This window comes from Zeus faber, assembly GCF_960531495.2.
Source record: "Zeus faber genome assembly, chromosome: 3".
In the NCBI taxonomy this organism is placed as follows: Eukaryota; Metazoa; Chordata; class Actinopteri; order Zeiformes; family Zeidae; genus Zeus; species Zeus faber.
Window position 1 is genome coordinate 18,066,280 of NC_137190.1, and position 22,305 is coordinate 18,088,584.

Sequence of the window (22,305 nt, forward strand, 5' to 3'; positions counted from 1 at the left end):
CTAAAAATATGCCGACGCAAAAACCAAGCGGGGCAGCACGTCCAGAGACATCAGTATCAGGGCCAGGCGGCACTTTTATCCTCTCCTATCTGCCACCGGTAATGAAGGCTCTGAAACGTTCAATTTGAGAATTTCCAATGAGGAGGTAAACAGTTTGGCAAAAACAAAGCATCAAGCACAACTGGTGACTGTTTTTTTTTTTTCTGTTTTTTTTCCCCCCTCAATCAGGCGATACTGTAAGTCACCCAAACAGGAGGTGGAAAGTGTTGACACGGTGAGTGTTGTCGTCCTGACTCATTCCAACCCTTGGAGCGGCAGAAGACGCCGTGTTTTCTCATATTCGCGTCGGTGTTTACGCACCGGTGTGTATCGCTCGTCTGAGAGGTTTACACACTCAATAGGGTAACTCTGCACCAATGCAGAAACAGGTGTTTATCTTGTCAAGGCTGTTGTGCTTAGCTGACATTTGAACGCTGGTTAAGAGCCGATTGAGAAATTGAAGCAAGAAAAAAATCTGCACTCTCCCAAACCCCCCCCACACCCCCATCCCATCCCCAAACACACACAGACACACACACACACACACACATATATAAATGAATCCATGCGTGAAAGGTCAGACGGATAATGAGTAATTTTATAACTATTTCCCATTTTGCGTCACTTTCCTTCTCCGGCGTGTTTGCTGGGAGACACAGACGTGAACAGATAGAAACAGAGAGAGCTGCCGCAAAACAGGAGGTAAAATGGAGGGGAAATCTGGGCTCGGGGGTCCGTGGTGCTGTTTGGAGGAGTGTGAGGCAGAGTGGACGGAGGAGGATCAACAGCGTGTGTGTGTGTGTGTGTGTGTGTGTGTGTGTGTGTGTGTGTGTGTGTGTGTGTGTGTGTGTGTGTGTGTGTGTGTGTGTGTGTGTGTGTGTGTGTGTGTGTGTGTGTGTGTGTGTGTGTGTGTGTGTGTGTGTGTGAGAGAGTGTGTGTGTTCGGGCTGCGTGCCTTCAGCAGGAAAACTGTCCAGGGTTCCTCTCCGCTTCACAGCGGCTGCTGCCAGACTCTCTGTACCGAGCCTCATAGAAAGTATGACACTCCCTAAATGCCACAAAGTTGGTAATTTTCACCAAGTGAAAGCAAAATCCAGCCAGAAGTTTCTTTTTTTTTTTTTTTTTTTTTTTTTGGGAATCGCTGCTCTTGTAAAGGATGAATACTTAAACCAAGATTTGACCAACAGGAGGGATATACATTGAACATGTGGTTTGGCAGAGTAGAGAGCGTCTGCGTGCTCGAATGATTATGTTGATTTTCTTATCAAGTAAACACATCCACCTTAGTCCTTACAGACCTTACGCTCTCTGACATCCACTTGTGCATCCACCAGTGGATGCTGCACCCGACTGGCTGTCCACACAAATTCACACATAAAGAGACTATAGCTGTGGGAAGCCTTATGGGCAAGGTGAGAAATGATGATGGCCTGAAGGAAAATGTCATTTAATTGCAAGACACAAATTGGAAAAGTCAAGAACGGCATATTTAATGTATATGTATTATATACACATGTTTTAAACTACGCTTTTTCATTAAAAAACCTCGAGACTCGTAGCCCTTTAACATACCATGAGAATATTGTTGAAATGAACTTTCATGTAAATACCAAGTGGAGACATTTCAACTTTAAACATTTAAAGTCTGTCAAAACGCTTGTTCTCCTCTGTTCTGTTGAATGCTTTAAATAACGTGATAAATATGTGACATTCTGAGCCTATAGTTTCCACAACTCAGTATCTTGCCAGGAGGCGATGTTATTAAGACTGCAGTAGCTTATGTTTTTGCATTTATAGAGAAATCATTTAACAGCGGCTGGCTTACGGATCGCCCATAAGAACCTTCCTAGAAAGACAACAAAGCCGAGGGAATGAAAAACCGCTCAGTGTCAAATTCAGCTTCGGCATCCTGATGAAAAACATGCCACTGCGTGGTAGAAGGAACCAAGGCGCCAGGAATAACAGCACTTAGAATTTGAAGTGAGAAAAAGAGCTTCCATATTTATATATTAACACATCTCCGGGGCCAAGCCAGCGAAATCCATAGGCCTCCACATCAAACGGCCGTAACTAAGTCAACCCATCCTCCCGTGCGGTCATTCGTCAGAATGAATAGTCCAAAATGAACACAAGCACTGAGGTTGATTCACAAATAACCAACACACGATTTAAGCAGGATGTGCAAAGAATTCATGTTTTTTTTTTTTCCCCATACCTTTGATTAGTCCCACAATGGGGAAATCTGCATTTCACCCATCCCAGAAAATGACATATCTAGGAGCAGTGGGCTGCCATATAAGGCACCCAGGGAGCAGTTAGGGGGTTAAGCGTCTTGCTCAAGGACACATAAGCACGCTACCAGGAGGAGGCGGTAATCGAGCCATCAACCTTCCAATTACTAGACGACCCACTGAGCTAGTATCTATATTTATAATTATAAACCATTAAAATAATCTGACTCTGGACCGATGGTATAGGTGCAAATACACAGTACCAGTCTATTTGCAACTATAAGGGATTGTAATCCAGATTTTATTTTCATTTTTTAAATTAGGGAAAGGTCAAACAGGATTCCAAAGAATGTCCATCTCTGGTACTGTATTACTCTATGTAATACAGTAAATACTATAGTGCAATTACAACATATGACAGTCTCTAAAAATTCCTCATTATCAACATTGCACTAATAAACCACAAGCGCTTTATCTTAACCTTCATCTAAAATTGTTGGATTTGCATTGCTCCACGTCCGCTTAGAAACAATTAACCTCCTGGCTTCCGATGAATAGTTGGACCAGCTTGGTCCTGGAGGGTTGTTTTTTGGGGGGGGATCAACTTGGCTAATCTCCAGGTAGGAGAGGCCTGCGGAGGGGCGCGTAGCGAGCCGGACGGCCGTGGCCAAAGGGCTCAGGGCAGATCTGGGGCTGGGCTGATAATGAGCGGGGGGATAAAGAAGAGTTATGGGGGTCTTAGCGCCCCGCGCCCCTGGGTCACGCAGCACCGCTGGTGGTCACACATCTCTAATTCCTCAAAAAACACTCACGTTACCGCTGAGCAAACAGGTACCGGGGCCGATTGTGTCCGCCAAAAATAAAAGGTCAATCCTCCAGAGGAGAAAAAGTTCAGAAAATGCTCAGCTTCTTGAATATAACTTCAACCATGGATCATGTTTGGGGAACACATTTTGGAAGACAACGTAGAAACAATTTCAAGACATTCAATGACCCTTATTTGGCTATAAATGATCATGTTTATCTGCTTTATTTGTTTCAAAGCTACAATTTGTTTCGGTGAGTTGTAGTGTTGACCTCATATGTTTAATAAAAGTACGATAACTTCCTCCAAACCAGTTCCAGTTTCATTCGAGTTCTTATGATAAATATAGAATAAAGCATTTCAAATCACATGTTATTTAAATACAGACTGGCTGAACAGCCAACTGATATTGAGTGTTGGGAGTCCTGGGAAAGCGAGGGACTAGAGCCCTGTTCGGAGGTTCGATAGCCCTCCGGCCGTGTGGGTATTATGGGATGCACAGTGTTGAGAGGGGGGAGATAGGATGGGGGTCTGCCGTGGGATTAGTAGCTTTCAGGGACAGATTTACTGACGACCGTCAGACAGGAGTTGACCAGACGAGAATAAATCACTCCTGTGGCACCAGTGACAAAACCACGGCTCGGCACTTAATCAAACCACAACACCTCCTGATCCGCCGGCAGCATCTACTCTGAACTCTGTATTTTTTTTTAATTCTCTCCTTTTCTTTTGTCGTAGTGATGAACTGGCATCCCTTTTTAAGATGGATGAATAACGCAATATTGTTTCAGAGTTGTTTGGATGTGACGCACGATGCACGTTGTTCCGCAACTTTCCGTGAAAACGCACAATAAAGTGTCGTCATTTGATGATCCATTATCCTGTCATATCTCGAATGTCTCCTGTATTGCACGCAAGATTAAATATGTGTTTGTATTCCTGAATGAACATTTTCCTGTTTGATATAACAGTGAACAATGTACTCACAAAATGTCTTGTCTTTGGCGAGCGGTGTCAGTCTTTGAATGTACTTATTTTCTCCTTAAAGCCGAGCCAGCCTCGTCGAAGAGGCGACCCGGTGACACAATGTTTTGAACAATATTTGCATTTCTGAGCAGTTGCGTTAACGGTGCGCTGAAAAACAGGGACGATGAGATAAGCCTGTATTGTTTGACCATTGCTATTCTTACCCAAGGGCTCGACGACGAGATGAATTGCAGCAAGGTTAAGAAGGCATTTGATACGTCCCCGTTTGACTCAATGAACTTCTTGGGCATTGAAACAGCATCTTAATAAGCAGGAGGGCGGGGTCGGGGACACGAAACAGAGTTGTTGTTTTTATTCACCCTTGATGAGTTTTTGTCCCGTGTGAGGCAGCAGTCTAGCGCCGCTTCAGAAAGATAGAACACTTGTCGCCGACTCTTTTCATCGCAAAGAAATCGACTCGGATGAAATTGGGACTTGAAGAATAACACAAGTCCATCGCTGTTTCCAAGGCAACGGTTTGAGGGGTGGGGGGCAGGAGCACATCGTTCATGTCAGTATGTCTCCCATTATGGCAGCGCTGTGCGGACTGACGAACATCGCCTCCTCACTGTGGCTTTATTTATTTTACTGTCTTTCATCTGCTAACCACAACCAATCTGAATCACAGGGAAACCGGCTCTGTATATCCCATATGTGTCATTTAGGATTGATTCCCTGGATTTAACATTTCATGTCAAAGTGAAACCATCTGTCCGTCCTTCCTAACACCTGTAATAAGCAAGAGCGCCGAACCACGCGCACACGCGGCGGAATGAGCTAGATTCCAATTTTCAGATTCCAGAGAGTTAGTGGATGTATTCCCAAGTATTAGACCCAATTTAGAGATGCTCACGTTGGGATCTGGCAATCATTCTAATTCTAGTATTTTGATTTCAATTTTCGATTTTTTTTTTTTTTTTCCCTTTGCTCATCTGTACATGGCATAGCCTACTTGTCACAGCGTCCTCCAAATAGGTTGTTAAATACCTAAAAAAACACAAGCAGGAAATTCTGTTGGGTTTCATGTTCATGATTTATAGACATTTATTTAATATTAGCGACTGAAGCAATACATTAGTCGAGAGAGGGGGGCCTACTCCGACCTGATATTCAGATAAGAGCTTGAATGGCTTCTGTGTGTATGCCAGTGTAATTATTTTCCCCCTGTGCTAAAGAAAATATCTAATGAAGCTTATCCACTTAACCCAGAAACGTAAATATTTCAGATCTCTGTCATTGCCTTTATTCAGATTGTGCTCTGTGGTAGGAAACCCAGAAAAATGTCCACATGCTGCCATAATAAACCAAAGCAGTATAAACACTCAGAAGAGGCAAGCCTTTTCTTTTTTTTTTTGTCAGTTTGAGATGCCCTCTTTAAAAAATACAGGGTCACTGAGGTAAGCAAGATAATTCATTGTCAATTTAAATCTTGCTTTTCATGAGGCCGGGAAAATATATTACTCTGATGTCAAATTATACTTTAACAAATGCCACACACTTGAGATAGCACACATTCTGTAAATACATTCCTGTAACATGTCAGAGAACAGGAAATGTCTGTAAAATCCATATAGACCAATAATGTTACAACAAACTATACTTTCAGCATTTAAAAAACAAGTAAGTCAGTAACTTTATTTATATAGCACCTTTTGAGAGCAGAGGTGTCACAAAGTTCTTCACAGAGGAAGATAAGCAGAAATATATACATAAAAACACAAAAATGACACAAAGGCAAGTCTAAACAAATGGGTCATGAGCTGCTTTTTAAAAAAAAGTGTTCCCAGTGTCCACAGATCTGAAGTCCAAAGGGAGAGTGCTCCAAAGTTTAGGAGCCACAACCTCAGGAGCGCGGTCCCCTTTGGTTTTAAGTCTCAGTCGTGGAACGACAAGCAAATCCTGATCAGAGGACCTCAAAGACCTGCTGGAGGGCTGCAGGGGATCTCTAATGAAGGCAGGTGCCCGACCACGCAGAGCTCGATCGGTAATCACAGGAACTTTGAATTGGATTCTGAATTTCATGGGGAGCCAGTGAAGAGCCATCTGAATTCTGAATCGGTGTCACGGGAGGACCTGGTCAGGGGTTTAGCAGCAGCATTTTGGACCACTTGTCAATGATCCAGGGATGTTTTGCTGAGGCGGGTCAAAAGGGAGTTACAGTAGTCAAGACAGGACGATATAAAAGCATATACTGACACTTCCATCTCCGTTGAGCTTTGCGATGTTTCTCAGTTGGGGAAAAAAAAACAAGAGCGAATCAGATACTTGACATGTTGGTCCAGAGTCAGGGGATTTATGGAGGATTTAACCAACGTGGCAAGAGACCCAAGTCCATCCTTAATAGGGACAAGACAGGGAGGGGCAGAAATAAGAATTGCTGTTTTGTCTGCATTTAGCTGAAAGAAATCATCTGCCATCCAGTTTTTTATAGATTTAGGCAGTCATTTAAAACTCACAATTTATCTATGTTTTGAGGTTTAAAAGAGCCATATAATTGAATATTATCTGCATAGCAGTGAGAGCACATAGCTCTAAAGTACCTTATTATCTGTCACAGGGGAAGCATATACTGTACAAGTCAAACAGAATAGGACCAAGGACTGAACCTTGGGGAACACCACAAAAACAGGAGTTTCAGTTGGGGAGGTGAAGCTGCCAAAAGAAACTGTGAAACTCCTATCAGAGAGGTAGAAAGAGAACCACTGCAGGGCTGACCCAGAGACACCCACCCGCTGCCCAAGTCTCTCCACAAAAGATAGGGTGGTGCACAGAATCAAAAGCTGCACTGAGATCCAACAGCACCAACATCCAATATTCAACAAATATTAATTATAATAATTGCAATGAGACAAAGTTCACCCAAAACCACCACCTCCATCACTAAAATCATCATTTGTTTTTCCTGAGTCTCTTGTAAAAAAATAAATACAATTTAAAAGAAAAACCTGTATCTGGCATGTTTCTTACATCCAAAGCATAATGATTTAATATATTTTCCAGAGCCAGAGATATCTTCATTTTTGGCCGTTTACCCTTCCCACTGCTACACTTTCTTTCTTTATTGTAACTTTAAATAATGAGCACATTTACAGTACAAGCAAATCAAGTCCTTCCATTGCGTCGGGTTAAAAGGGGAAGCGACTATGAAAGAGAGAAAGACTGTCTGATCCAACATGAAACATCTGCCACCTGATTGATTCCTGAATCAAATTGCCCATAGCAACAGTTGGAGTTGGAGCTTTTAGAAGAGCTATCTCAGCTTAATACATGGCCCATTACCAAATGGCCATTCATCACATGGGGCCGGGCTCTCACAGCATGCCCGTGTGTCTCCTGCACAGTGCCACAGTGCTCTCTGTCTCCAGTCAGGACACACTCTGCGGCAAGTCCACTTTGCCGCGACTGTGTTTACCTCAGGAGAACAGACACCTGTCGGCCTCGTACCGGAGAAAGTGAGAGAACGCCTGACGATCCCTCAGATACCGTACTTCATCAACACATATTATAAACGTGCCTATTATATAACTAAACATGAGATACAAAAGGTAGAAACGCATTTACCCACCGTGAATGCCATTTGAGTTTTGCACCGCCACAGTATGTGATCGCTTTCCTGTTCTCTGTGAACGTTATGAGACAGCGATAAGACACATGGACACACAAAGCGTCCAAGACCTATTTCGTAAAAAGGACAGTAATCAGCACACTCTTCGAAAAACACAGACAACTGTATTTTTCAAAATTCAAAAAAAATAAACACTTTCCACCAGTCTGTAATTAGCATGAGCGCCAAGCGTTTTTAACCAGAATTAAGGAGCTTCAGCTCCAGCTGTGGTGAGCCTGATTACTTAATAATATGGTGATAAACACAACTATCAATCAGAGCCCCTGACAGGACGCACATCTCAGGAGAGAATAGACAAAATAAGAGCTGTTGACTCTCGCACTGCCATTACAAGTGTGTGTGTGTGTGTGTAAGAGGATACCTGTTCCTGTGATGTCACAAAGAAAACAAATGTAAGCCAGTAGGATGCCAGTACACCAAAACAACACCTTTATTTACGCAGTGTATCTGCAGCAGCTTTGAGCAGAATATCAAACAGCACAGTCTGAGTGGTGAGATTTGCCAAATGAATGGTCTTACTGTCTGAATAAACAATGTGATGCAGCTGATCACATAAATGTATTCAAAACATAATTGATAGATTTTCCATTAAAATAAAAAGGAATATTCTTGAAATTCAAACATTACATTGCCAAAAATGATCAAAAATAATTTAAACGATCACAACAAACTTTAACTATTATTTTTAAAACATTCAAAAAATAATGGAATGTTATCATTATATATACACACACACACACACAAGCACACACATACACACACACACACTTGTACATATAAATGTGTGTGTATATATATGTAAATATAAATATGTGTGTGTATATATATATATATATATATATATATATATAATTATTATTATTTTTTTTTTTTTTCAAGGTTCAAGAGGCTTTTTGTCACATACATACATACATACATACATAGAGAATATGCAGTGAAATGTCATGACACCCGGTGATTACATTTACATTTCATTACATTACATTACATTTAGTCATTTATCAGACGCTTTTATCCAAAGCGACTTACAATTATTCAAACACCGACGGACGCAGCCATCAGGAGCAATGAGGGGTTAAGTGTCTTGCTCAAGGACATTACAGCATGCTAGCAGGAGGAGCCTGGGATCGAACCAGCAACCTTTAGATTACAAGACCACCAGCTCTACCTCCTGAGCTACCGTCCCCCCAGATTACGCACAATAAACTCTAAAAATACCAAAATGTGCGTAATCGACACGAGGCGCTCGCGCAGGCAGCCGCATGGGGCGGTGCCACAATCGCAATTCCAGGCATAAATATACACACACACAGACACACACACACACACACAGACACACACACACACACACACGTGTATGTATATATATATATATATATATATATATACACATACATACACACACACAACATTTCACATCATATTTATAACTATATTTATACTATATGGATCTACATTTTAGTAAAAGTGCCATTTTTTTTTGTCTACAGTAAAAATACTCATATGTAGTTCTACCTCAGTTTAAGATTAAAATTATAACAATTGAAATGCATTATGAAAAATTGGGTCAGAATCATCTTGAAATGCAGAAAATTGAAAATCTTTCGTAATTATTGTGGATTTTAATGTTTAGGTGTTTGAACACCCTTTGATTTATTGACATACCAGCTTTCAGCAGCAGAATAACTCTTTGGGACATTGCCGTCGTTGAAGTTGCCCCTTCCTGAAACAGAACTTACTAGTTTGGGAATGTTGCCACTTTCTGTTGTTATAGAGATTCCTTGCAACACAGTCGACCTTTTCTAAATTCGGACTGAAGGTAAATCACTGCAGTGCTGGGGGACTGCAGCTATTCTCTCTCACCTCGCCACTTTTAGCAGACCATGGCTGATTTCCTTCCTTGCGTGACTCCAGAGTGTAAACACAGAGCCAGAGTGACTCATCACTACTTCTCACTTCCATGGTCTGATATAAACACATGAAGGGGTCGAGGGTCGAATGGGAGCAGGGCAGGACAGTATGTCTCCCCCGTAGACGTCCTCTATTCTCCCAAGAATTCACAGTTTCCTGTGGCTGAAGCCGCATGCCTGCCCACTCCAACCTACAGGAAGGAGAAAGAGAAACAGAAAGTTAGAAAAAGAAAGACGGACAGCCTGGGTGATGGAATCACTTCTCAACAGCAAAATGGAAATAGGGCCGTTTTGATGAGTGTGTGTCCGTCCATAAAAGAATGTGCATGCACAACAAACGGCGTTGGCGATGGCTGCAGTAGTGAACGGAAGAATCTTGGGTTCGACGGATCGGTGTTAATCATTTTATCCTGTTTGTATTTGGCTGCCAGGTCGCCTTTTGGGCAGATTAGCACTTCCTTAAAATTAGCCTCCTTGGAAAGGCCTGATCAGCACGGTACCCTAGTAAGTCCTGTTATAGTGGAGGGGAATGGAGGTAAAACAAAAAAAAACAAAAAACACCAAAAAGGTGGTGGGTGTGGGTGTGTGTGGAGGGGGGGGGGGGGGGGGGGGTTCTACTTCCCCTGAGGCCCTTAAAGAAGGGCCAAACACAATCCAACATTAATCTCTACCCTGTCACCTTGCACTCTGCTGCCTTCCAGCGCCATTGTTATAGAGCAGACCAACGGAAAGAGGCCGGGAGCAGGTGGAAATAAAAAGCCTTTTGACAACCATAGAGTCAGGTTCCTGCTGAGAGCCACGCAGCATTTATGCAAGCTGCAGGGAGACCAGACTGACTGCTGACATAAGTCTGGACCCGCACACTTCTTGGCCCAGAACGCTCCCCTGGAAGTACATGCGCTGGGTTGTGAACTTGTGCAGGCCGACTAAGAAATGTATGAACCATAAACACACGAGCGTGGATCCACACAGCCCAAGAGAGGGAGATGGAGAGAAAGGGATTAACAGACACACACACACACTGACGTACACATAGCTGCACTCCTGAATACATGGATGTTTGTCACCGCTATCGTTTTACAATTATAACCAGCAACAGGGTTTAAGAGGGTTTTTTTAATGTTTTCAATGTGTGTGTCATTGTGTGCTAGTACTTGTAGCTTTCCGTTACTCCCTCCATCTACTCTACTGTACTTCTTCCGTCTTAGTTTCCTTTGTATCTTGTTTCTTGCATCCAGTAGCACGGTTCCTGCCCCTTCCATACTGCTGTATTTTTCTCCACCCTGTTCTTCCATCCTTTCTGCTCCAACTGGGATTATAGTCTAAGGCCTGGCAAGATCATTGTCACATGATGCCCATGGTGTGTGATGCTTCGCTGGGACCCCCCTCCGCTCAGGAAATGCTTTCGGCCTTTTTCCCACCCTAGCCTTCCGCTGTGGAGAGCTGGGCATTACAAGTGAATCCAGTAACCATCCTAAAGCATTCCTGGCTGATTCCAACCACTGCCTTGTTATAGCTTCCCACAGACAATGAGAATATGCCCCGGTTTCAAACCGGCTGAAGAACTGGGTATCATGTTGTGAACTACACCAAGTCTGTTTATGGCAGAGGAGAGGAGCTCCAGCTCCACAATGGGCAATTAAAGATGCCCACTCATCCCCCTGCTCAAGCCGCCTCCCCTCCGTTCAGTTTGCGGTTTGTCTGGGGGTGGGTTTGGTTCTGTGCAGATTAAAAATAGTCATCCTATTCCAGACAAAAAAACTGTGAGGGACATGGTACGCACATTGCAACAATGATATCCTCATTGTTGTGCACTGTTTGGGAATTCTTAATTGCTTTTTCCGAAGCAGCTTGCCACAGGAAAATCCCCCTTCAGAGGAAAGAAAAAAAAAAAAAAAAAGAGTAGGTGGGCTCTGCATAAACAACATAGATATTATGTAAACGGGCATGTATAAACCCACGTCGCCCAATGTGCGCCCATCAAACGGCCGTCAAGGCCATATCAAAGGAGCTAACCTGCAGCAGAGCCAGTTGTGGCCTGAGTCCGCCCTCCCTCCGTCTCCTGCGCGCTCAGCTGTGGTTTCTGCTTCAGCTCGTGCTATTGACATCTCCTCTAGCATCAGACAGACCATGGCAAACCGGCCCTCGTTCGGCGGTTTGCGAGGCAGAAGGACGGGGCTCCGATCATGTTCCCGCTCACCGACCGGTGGGCATGGGAAGCAACCTAGCGAGGGCGTAGCGCAGTGAAATAGAGCACAGAGGAACAATGTTCAAGGAGGATATGAAAGCATCTCAAGCCATGTTCATCTAAGCATGTTCTACCTGTTCATCATAAGCAGCGCGCTCTGAGAGTCGGCCCTTGTGGGGGCGGTCGCCGGTTGGTGGATATCTCCTAAAGCCAGGCTTTCTTTCACTTCGATATTACAAATCTGAAATAGAGAACAGTGTGAGTTGGATATCTCTCTGGAACTCATGTACAATATTACTATTATTCTATTTAATATGAAAAATAAATAGAAATAGTGTCCTAGTTTAAAACTCTTAAAATAAAATAAATCAATATATAATTTCATCATTATCACGTTATGGAACAAAATCCCCAAATCAATGCATAGGACATTTTAAAGATCTATGTAAATTTCAAACACAAATAAAAGTTATTAAGGTGATCAAAACCAATTCCATCCCATAAATCTGTACATAAAACGGTGTGTATTCCATAATTTTACAAATGATCGGAAGTCTACAGCAGATACAACCGGGGCGAGCTCAGAGGTCTTCAAGACTAGGACTTTTAATTGTTTCCACCAAGTTTTATCACGTCTTATTTAGCATTTTGACCCAAGTAGGAAATTTAGAATGAAAACAAAACATGATCAGGCACATCTCAATTAAAATAATGCGAAGCCTTTAGAAAAAAAAAATTGTTTTTATCAACCCCATAAAATGTATTATTTGTAAAATAGATTATAGATAGGAGTCGATACAATAAAGATGAGCAGAGAACACAACGATCTTGGGTACTAGTCATTATCATCCATAAAATCCATTCAATCAATATGTTTAATGCTACTTGACTGAATGTCTAGATGTCCCGATTCTCCCTCAAGCAGTGAGTAATTTGTTGTCATCCATCTTCATCCAAAACTCAGCTTGTTTCACGGTTGTTGTTTAGTTTTTGTTAATGATGGAACACCCCCCCCCCTCCCAGTATTGACCGCATTTCAGACAGCTTTTGGCCCTGTCGAGCCATGTTGCGGGGAACCCAGCACATACGTATATGATTTAGCCCATGTTTTCGGATGCGAAAGTCAGCTCTGCTTTTTCCAGACCAACGTGTCGAACAGCGGTGATTTTGGTTGTTTTTTTTTAATACAACGAATTAGGAGCCTGCACTGAATGAATTAGCATTTGCGTTACCTTGAGAGTTGACGTTGATGAACAACAGAACGACCACTCGCCAACAGCCACCTGTTGCGGTAAAAACAAAAAACAAAAACAAAAACAAAAAACCGAACAGGTTATTTGACGTCACGCCGTGTTTACGTTTTGTTGTCTGGGTTACGCCGTAAATGAGTTCGTCATTACAGGCGTCTGAACGCGCTTGTTGTCGCAAGAACATGCAGCGATGCTTGACCTAAATAAGGAATATTATACATACATGCATATTTATTCATGTATTTATGTATTTATGTATGTCTTACTTTCTTTCTATCTTCCTTTCCTTCTTTCTTTCTATTTATTTATTTATTTATTTTTGTTTGTTTATGTATTTATTTATTTGGGGCTTTTATTATTCTGTTTGTTTATCTATGTATCAAGTTATTAATTCACTTGTGAATTCATTTATTAATTCATTTGTTTGTCTGTTTGTTAATTTATTTATTGTGTTATTAATGAATGAATTTGTTTATTTCTTCATCTATTCATGCATGCATGTATTCATTCAATCGTTCATTCATTTATTATTTTATATTTTACATTATTTAAATGAAGACGTCTGCAACCCGTATCAAGTGTCTGTGTCCCTGATTTTGGGAAAGTGAAAAGTGTTCCACATCTCCATGTGATGAGTTTTGAGTTTCACGAGGTGGCTAAATATTGCTGGAATTGCCAGGACTCTAACAATTGCATGAAAACAAAGTGACTCATGACTTTGGAGATGACTTTGTTTATTGGTGAGCTTAGATGCTGAATGAGCACAGGTTGATTGATAATGCATGTTGAACGTATAATAAAGTCTTCCTATCTTGCATGTGAAACTATGCAAGATAGGAAGTTGATAGGTAGTCTGTGCAATTACTACATGGATTAAAAAAAACGACACTTTAGCTGTGCTGTTTGGGGATCCACCATTTTGACGAGGTTATTGGATTAAATGTAAAACGTTTATGCCAAAAACAATTTTCTATGACATAATTACTTTACATTATCATTGAAGAAGTGGGTTAGCTAATGCTGAACTGTGGTCTACACTTAAAATCTCACGGGCACAGTCATTGCAATAAACACTGTTCTTTATCAGTGCACAAACAACGGGGAGGGAAAAAATATTTAAAAAGGTAAACCGGCCACACATAACATTGCAAACCATCGACTCTATATTTATTTGTAGGCAAAAACTTTTTTTTAAGGGGGACTGGGGCTGGGAAATGGAATAGCAATTGTGATTTAAGACTCAACTCGTTCAAGACTGAAGAAATCCCATTGCCATCCCAGTGTTACCTACAATCTGTGCATTGCTGTTTATAGGCCTCCTTCAGATATCACAGTAACAATAAAATTAATAAATTAAATTGCATCGATGAGACTCAATTCACTGCAGCTTTGATGCCATGGCAGTCCTGTCTCTGTACAACGTGCCGTGGTATACGGATGAATATACAGGCCTAGAAACCTGTAATCAATAGCCTTGGTGGTCACACACTGAAAATAATGTAACTCGTAAAATCTATATTTCTGAGGTGTTCGCGACTCGAAATTGAAAAATCAAGGTGCACGTTTTCAGTTTAGTTAAAACCGAAAAGAGTATATAGGTTTGACAAATTAAAGCAACGTTTTAATGTCGAACCGTTGGCGCCGAACCAGTTTCTTCCCTTTTGACGGTGCGCAGACGTTGTCCAGGGCGCTGTGCCAACGCAAGCCCTTCCCCACGGAGTCCCAGAGGTGGCTCGGTGGAGAACATTAAAAAGTTGTGTACCGTGTTGATGCCTTGAAAGCTCAGATCCACGTCGCAGCCCCGCAATCCGTCCTTTCTTGTTCACATAAACACCACTTAAAGGAAAATATACACGGCCACCTGCAGCGCAGGGGAAAGTGGTGGAGGGGTCCCACTGCGACGTTAAACTGCCTTCAATTCTAACGATGAGCCGCTGAGTTGGGGGAAGTGTCAAACCCATTGAAATACCTCTGAAATGGTATTTTATTCTGTTTTATTTATTTATTTTGCACTCTATTATTTGCACGCAATGCATAGAATTTTGTCCCCCGAACGACGGACGTGCAACATATTATATGTTAAATAGTTCAATAGCAAGTAGAGGTAAATGAATGTGATGTTTAATTGTTCCATTACTTATATGTATAGGCTATAAGAAGGGTTGTTTGTTTTTTTTGTTTGTTTTTTTAAGTTTTTCAACAAGTCAGAACCCCTTGAGGCCTCATTACATTTTGGTGCTGTTTAGAACAGGCCACAGGGTATGATTATAAGAAATTAAATAAAATAAAAAAAGTTAACAAAGAAAAAACAAAAACAATAAAAACGATAAGAGGAGGCTTATTAATAAAACAATTCCCTTGAGAAATTCTACAAAAACATGATAAACATATCTTAAAATGTTCATTTTTCCTTTATACAATATAGCTGATAAATGACCTTGTAAATTCAGAGAAATGTCGATTTGTTTGATAATTCAATTATGAAATGACAATTGAATTGTGTTCGCTGGTGGTGGCCAATGGATATTTCCAGTTCAATTAGGATGAACATGCTGAATCTCTGGAGCAATATACCCATTTGATGGGTCAAGCTGCCACACTGATCCTTTTGTGTGACACTTGAACACAAGGCTCAGTTGGGTATAGGCTCAGTTTCTCGGAGTCAGAACCAAAATATCCCGAAATTTCCCTTAATCAATAAATACCCCCCACGGCCCCTCCATCGGACAGATCCATTACTCCACCAATAGATTTTCAGTATAGAAAAATGTAGCTGTGCCATCATTTAATGAGTGATCGTCAAATTTTATAAAACAAATATATAGACTATACACAATAAAATAAAATAAAATAAAAACAAATAAAATAAAATAAAATAAAATAAAATAAAATAAAATAAAATAAAATAAAATAAAATAAAATAAAAACCAAATAAAATAAAATAAAATACAATTTAAAAAAATAGCTAAAAATCTATTTCTAAATTATTTCCCAAAATGGTTTGATTGTTGGAGGAAAGGTGGTCGATAATAAATGATCAGATCAGGCACCCTGGTGTTCTCACACCTATAAGGGAGCAAGGCAGCAAGCATTCCTGAGGATGCAGCGCTGTCCCATTTTTAATCCTTGGACGTCATGGAAAACAGCATCATTTCGACATCCATTGAGAAATGAGGCGTAGCAAGGAAATTAAAAAAAGAGTAGTGATGTTTTTTGTCATCCTTTATTTAATTTTACCTTATTTATTTTATTGTAAATTCTACCCTATATATATATCTGAGCTTGTCCATTACTGTATTTTATTTTATCTATCACTTATTTATTTATTTATGTATGTATGTATGTATTTATTTATTAATTTTGTCAACTTGGTGTGCATTCTCTTATTCTCTGTTCTACTTTATCCCTGCACCACGTTCCTCACTTAACCCTAAAATACGAATTTAATTGATAAAGTATCATCTTATCTTATCTATCTACTATAAACTATAGTCTATATCTTCTTATACTCGCATAGGTTATGAGGAGGATGAAATTCGACCGTATATGTGCCCAACACAGTCTGAAATGTTCGATAAATACATTTTTTAATCAAACTCCAGTTGCATTTTTTTTTATTAACGCACCATCTCATGAATAACCCATGAATAATTTCATGTTTTAAGATGTCACTTGACGCGTTGACAGCGCACTGTACCCAAACTACCCAAGTGGATTTCATAAAACAAAAAAAGAAAAGATTGCCATAAACATTTTGTTTTGTGAATATTTAACATTGAAAAACAAATGAAATGCTAGAAAAGCATGTGATGGGGGGCCTTTCGAATTGCGTGTTAAAAAAGTATGTTCTTAATGGAATGAAGTCATCAGGGATAATTAAATACAGTGGACGGAGTGGGGCGCACTGGGTGGTCCGCAACGCTGATAGATGTGTGGGCGTCATCCCAAACCAGTGCCCGTGTGCGAACGGGTTAAAACAACACCACTGCACGTATCAATTTCTTGTAGACTATTGTATTTAAATCTTTACTAAAAATCTCTCCTTTCAACATTTAGTTGATAGAATTTTGGATTAACGTACATTTCTTTTTTGACGAAGAAAGTTAGAGGGACAAAAATTATCTGTTCGGAGTCAGTTTTATCATATCTCAAGTTTGTTTCCCTCAAATATCCCCCTGGAGTGAAACAAATGACAGCCATGAACCTGGGTTATAATATTTTGCGTATAACATTCGGCGCAATTTCGGTTTTTACAATAACCGAGGGACCAACGTCACCGAACCTTTGAGATGCTCTCGTGTTCAGCACATGTCTGCGCTGGGAGTCGCGGTTGCCTGTGTATTCCGCGAGCCTCTTTGATTATACTCTTTGTAACGCTCTTTTATATCACTCAATAAATCCTCCTAATCGGACGTATTCCTTTAAAAAAAAACAACAACAACACCGGAGCCTGCGGGTAACCGGGATGAGCGAACCGGACTGAACTAACGCTCCGCCGGGCTGCAGCTCTGACCCTCTGGGGAACAATAAGCAAAACGACTGTCAGCAGCTTTTAGGTTGTGGACAGATCTTCTTGCACTCTGCGTTTCTCCTACAAGCTATATCATGGAGGCAAAAATAACTACGATTACACGGGTGGGGACTAGAGAACGAAAAACCCTTTACTTTTTCTTTTGACAAATTGAAGTCTATAGTATACGTATTAATTCAAAATAGTCAAATAACCTCTTGAACTTGAACTTGAACATACAAGTATGTTTTCATTTCTATATATAATTGAGCGTAGTGGCTTTGCTATAATCAACATTACATTTTTTTTTTTTACAAAGTAAAGGTCTGTTCTCTCACCTGGTCTGCAAATAGCTGCAGTAGTCTGGTGGTTTCTTTGTAATATTCGGATTAAAAAAAAAAAGAAAACATCCATCTCACCTAAATGTCCAGATCATTTTCATGTCGACGATTTTCCAGAGGAGTTTTGATGCCCATGTGCATGCCATGGCTTCTGTTCCTTCTTCCCCCTGCGCAAAATATCCTAATGGAAGAAACAACTACAGTTTTGTGGTAAAAACGCACAGCGTGAGGAGGCTGTGAGCACGGACGTATCGCCTCAGATTCAGTATTGGCTCGTCGAGTGAGGCTTTTGGTTGATTTTTTATTTAAAGAAGGCCAGCGCACATGTTTACATTCTGCTGTCTAAACATCCTGCCCATGTTCCTGTCTATCTTTTAAAGAAATCAGGAGGCTACGTATAAATATCAGCCTCGTTCTGTGATGTAAAAACGTTTTATAACCAAAGAAATATATATTTTAAATTGTCTTTACAGTATGCGTCACGGGCCTATTGGAAAATATAAAGTGTTGAAGTTATAGTCTACACTAACTAGTATCCACAATATACACACAATATTCTTTATTAAAGAAATTAAGTATTGAATAACACAAAATGTTAAATGAATACATTTTCTGGCCAAATTTACACAAATTGGCTTAAACAAACAAAAAAACAAACAAACAAACAAACAAACAGACTTGTATTCCCAGTTGGTAAAATATCCATGCCTAACTGCAGTGATATCGTGCACCTTGCTGAGAGATTGGCTTTTTACACCAGAGAAATATCCACTATACCCTTTTTCAATGTGAGGGCAAGAAAAATAAAAAATATTTCCTTGCAAACCGACGGCGTGCAGGCAGATGTGCGTCCTGCAGCCGCGCACCGCTGGAGGAGGAGGAGGGGACTGGGCGGGTCCCAGTGTGGGGATGGCCAAGACATCAGGCTCCCAGTGCGCCGATTGCAACAGATAAGTGAAAAAGTGAGCTGCTCGGACGCACCAGAACAAACCTGCTGGGGTCCAAGTCCAACCTGAGGTGACTGTGCACGGAGGGAACGCGCCGGTCGGACTTTTGACTGCTTAAGGATATTTTCTTTCCCCCAAAGAAGAAGACCCCCGCATGGCTGAGACGCTCCCCGGTCCGTGCGTAAAAGTTGCTCTCGTTGCGTTTCTGTGAGTTAATATTCGATTTTTTTTCCCCGGTTTTGGCTATTAGAGGTAGATCGACAAAGCAGAAAGCAGTTTTTAGTTTGTTGTTTCACAGTTAGACTAATGACGGCAGAGGTCCAGCAGCCCCCAGCGCAGACTCCTGCCCAGAGCAGCCCGATGTCCGCTCCGGAGAAGCCGCACGGACACACCGCGGTGATGGAGACCGCCTCGTCCACGACAAAAACCAAGAAGACTAACGCGGGGATCCGCCGCCCGGAGAAACCTCCGTATTCTTATATAGCCCTGATAGTCATGGCCATCCAGAGCTCTCCGACAAAACGATTGACTCTCAGCGAAATCTACCAGTTCCTGCAGAGCCGCTTCCCCTTCTTCAGAGGCTCGTACCAGGGCTGGAAGAACTCCGTGCGTCACAACTTGTCCCTGAACGAGTGCTTCATCAAGCTGCCCAAGGGCCTCGGTCGGCCCGGGAAGGGCCACTACTGGACTATCGATCCCGCAAGCGAGTTCATGTTCGAGGAGGGTTCCTTCAGGAGGAGGCCGAGGGGGTTTAGGCGCAAGTGCCAGGCATTGAAGCCCATGTACAGCATGATGAACGGACTGGGCTTCAACCATATCCCAGAGTCCTACAACTTCCAGGGCAGCGGCGGAGGCCTCGCCTGCCCGCCGAACAGCCTGTCTCTGGACAGCGGGATCGGGATGATGAATGGACACTTGGCGGGTAACATGGAAGGGATGGGTCTCTCCGGGCACTCAATGTCGCACCTGTCGGCCAACAGTGGACATTCCTACATGGGGAGTTGTACGGGGTCTACCGGTGGGGATTATTCCCACCACGACAACTCCGCCTCCCCGCTGCTCACCGGCGGGGGGGTGATGGAGCCTCACCCGGTCTACTCGAGCTCGGCCTCGGCCTGGGCTCCGAACCCCTCCGCCTCGCTGAACAACGGGGCTTCCTACATCAAGCAGCAGCCCCTGTCTCCGTGTAACCCCGGAGCCAACCCCCTGCAGCCCAGCCTGCCCACGCACTCACTAGACCAGCCCTACATGCACCAGAACGGCCACAGCACCACCGACCTACAAGGTAGGCTGAAAAACAACGAATCCAATGAATTCACCCGATTCTAAACAAATGCAAATTGGAGAGCAAATTTTATGTCAGTGGAAAATAAAAACATTTTAGAATATAATAAGACATATGGGTATTTGTTATACTGGAGGGTAAGCGTCTAAGAAATGTTTCTCGGCTTGCTTCAATATGCCTGCCTAATTTTGCAAGCTCAATATTTTGGATAATTATAACAGGTTTAAAATCTGCATGGGAAACCATAGCCCCGAGGCATAATGCACATGAATCGCCATAGAGGGAGAACATTTTCTATATGTCTGGCAAGAGGGTTCATTCCATATACCATATGTTTTCATTGTTTCTTTACACACGCACATGCATCGTTTAGACAGAAACGTTGAGGCAGGAGGCCAGCAGGCAGGGCTGGTCTAGGGGACCCGGGTTAAGAGCAGTCTCAGGGCCAGAAGAAGCGGATGGAGCCAAGCAGCCTTGCCCCGAGGCCCCCGGGTCCTCCGGGAGTAGCGTGCGAAAAGGCCGCTGCCAATTACTGGGATATCCCACCCTGTTACACTTTGCCCCGGGTCCATTTGGACTTTCCAATGCTGGTTGTTATACAGGCTGGGATTAGAAAAAATATTGTATAAAATGTGATATAAAAATCCTACCAAGTTAAATCCACATTTAACATAATTCCACGCTAGGTTTGTCTCAAGCTAATGTGATTGTTAATTCACATTGTATGCTTAGTTATTTTTAACCATACAATTATACAGCTGCATTATTATTATTATTATTATTGTTGTTGTTGTTATTATTATTGTGATCATTATTATTATTATTGTCATTATTATTATCATCATTATTATTATTACGATAATAACAATAATGATAAATAGGCACGTGGCCTATTAAATAAGACAATTAAAGCTGCATGTTAAAGCTGCAGGTTGTAGATAATGGGAATGTAGGCCTACTGTATGTTTTTTTAATGGACTATAGAAATTATCCATTGATAATAATAATAATAATAATAAAAATAAAAATAAACAAGAGGCTCTATGATCCAACGGGCCTTCACATGAAAAGGCACGTTTCCCTTTGCCTCTCACTGAATAATCGCACCCTTTCCAATCAACATTAAGAACAGCTGATGTCCTTCTCTTATACACGTTGTCTTGTTTACACGCCCAGGTATTCCACGGTACCATTCCCAGTCTCCCAGCATGTGTGACCGAAAGGAGTTCGTGTTCTCGTTCAACGCCATGGCGTCCTCCGCCATGCACTCCCCGAGCAGCGGCTCCTACTACCACCACCAGCAGGTCTCCTACCAGGACATCAAGCCCTGCGTGATGTGATGGCGACGGCGGCGGCGGCGGCGGCGACGACGACGACGAAGACGGTGACGGTGATGATGATGATGATGATGATGGCGTGGAAAACAAGAACATTTCTAACTAATTTGACCCAAGACTTGCAGCGGGGATTGAAATGGAACGAACGAACGAACGAACGAACAACAACAACAACAACAACAACAACAACGATATCTTGAAGAATAAACAGAAGTCCTGTGTCCGGGGATGCACCACCACCACATGGACTGGACTACTTTTTTGTTGTTATTTACTTCTTCTTTTTTTTCGTAGTTATTTTTTTTCGTTTTTGTTTTATTTTTCTGGGCTCCGGGATCTCACCACAGTGTAGGGAAACGAGACGGACACACACAAAAAAAACAAACAAGTAAATACAAATAGTAGAAACTGGGCGCACTAATCCAGTTTGGTACTAGTTCTGCGGGCGGATGAATACCACTTTACACGTGTGTAAATGTTCAAAATAGTTCCATTTCTCCTTCAGAAGTTTGACTTTTTTTTTTGCTAGATACCAAACCAGCGTTAACATTTTACATGAACAGTATTGGTCAATATATATATATATATATATATATATATATATATATATATATATATATATATATATATATATATATATATATATATATATATATATATGTGTATGTATATATATATATATATATATTGTGTAAAAAGATGAAGGCACTTTTAAAAAAAATATAACCTATAAGCGCAACTTTTTATTTATTTTTTAGGCATATACATATTTTTTAATTTAGGCGAATTGGCCAAGGAGATATGCTTTATTG

The 22,305-nt window shown here is 41.5% G+C and overlaps 1 protein-coding gene across 1 annotated transcript; it reads left to right on the forward strand.

Annotated features, from left to right (window-relative positions):
- Positions 1-19,017: 19,017 nt before the first annotated feature.
- Positions 19,018-21,496, forward strand: foxf1 (forkhead box F1; the record flags this gene model as incomplete). Its single annotated transcript, XM_079997569.1, has 2 exons — positions 19,018-20,156; positions 21,333-21,496. Exons 1-2 carry the CDS (start codon positions 19,178-19,180, stop codon positions 21,494-21,496), a joined length of 1,143 nt encoding a protein of 380 aa, XP_079853695.1. The 5' UTR covers positions 19,018-19,177.
- Positions 21,497-22,305: the final 809 nt, after the last annotated feature.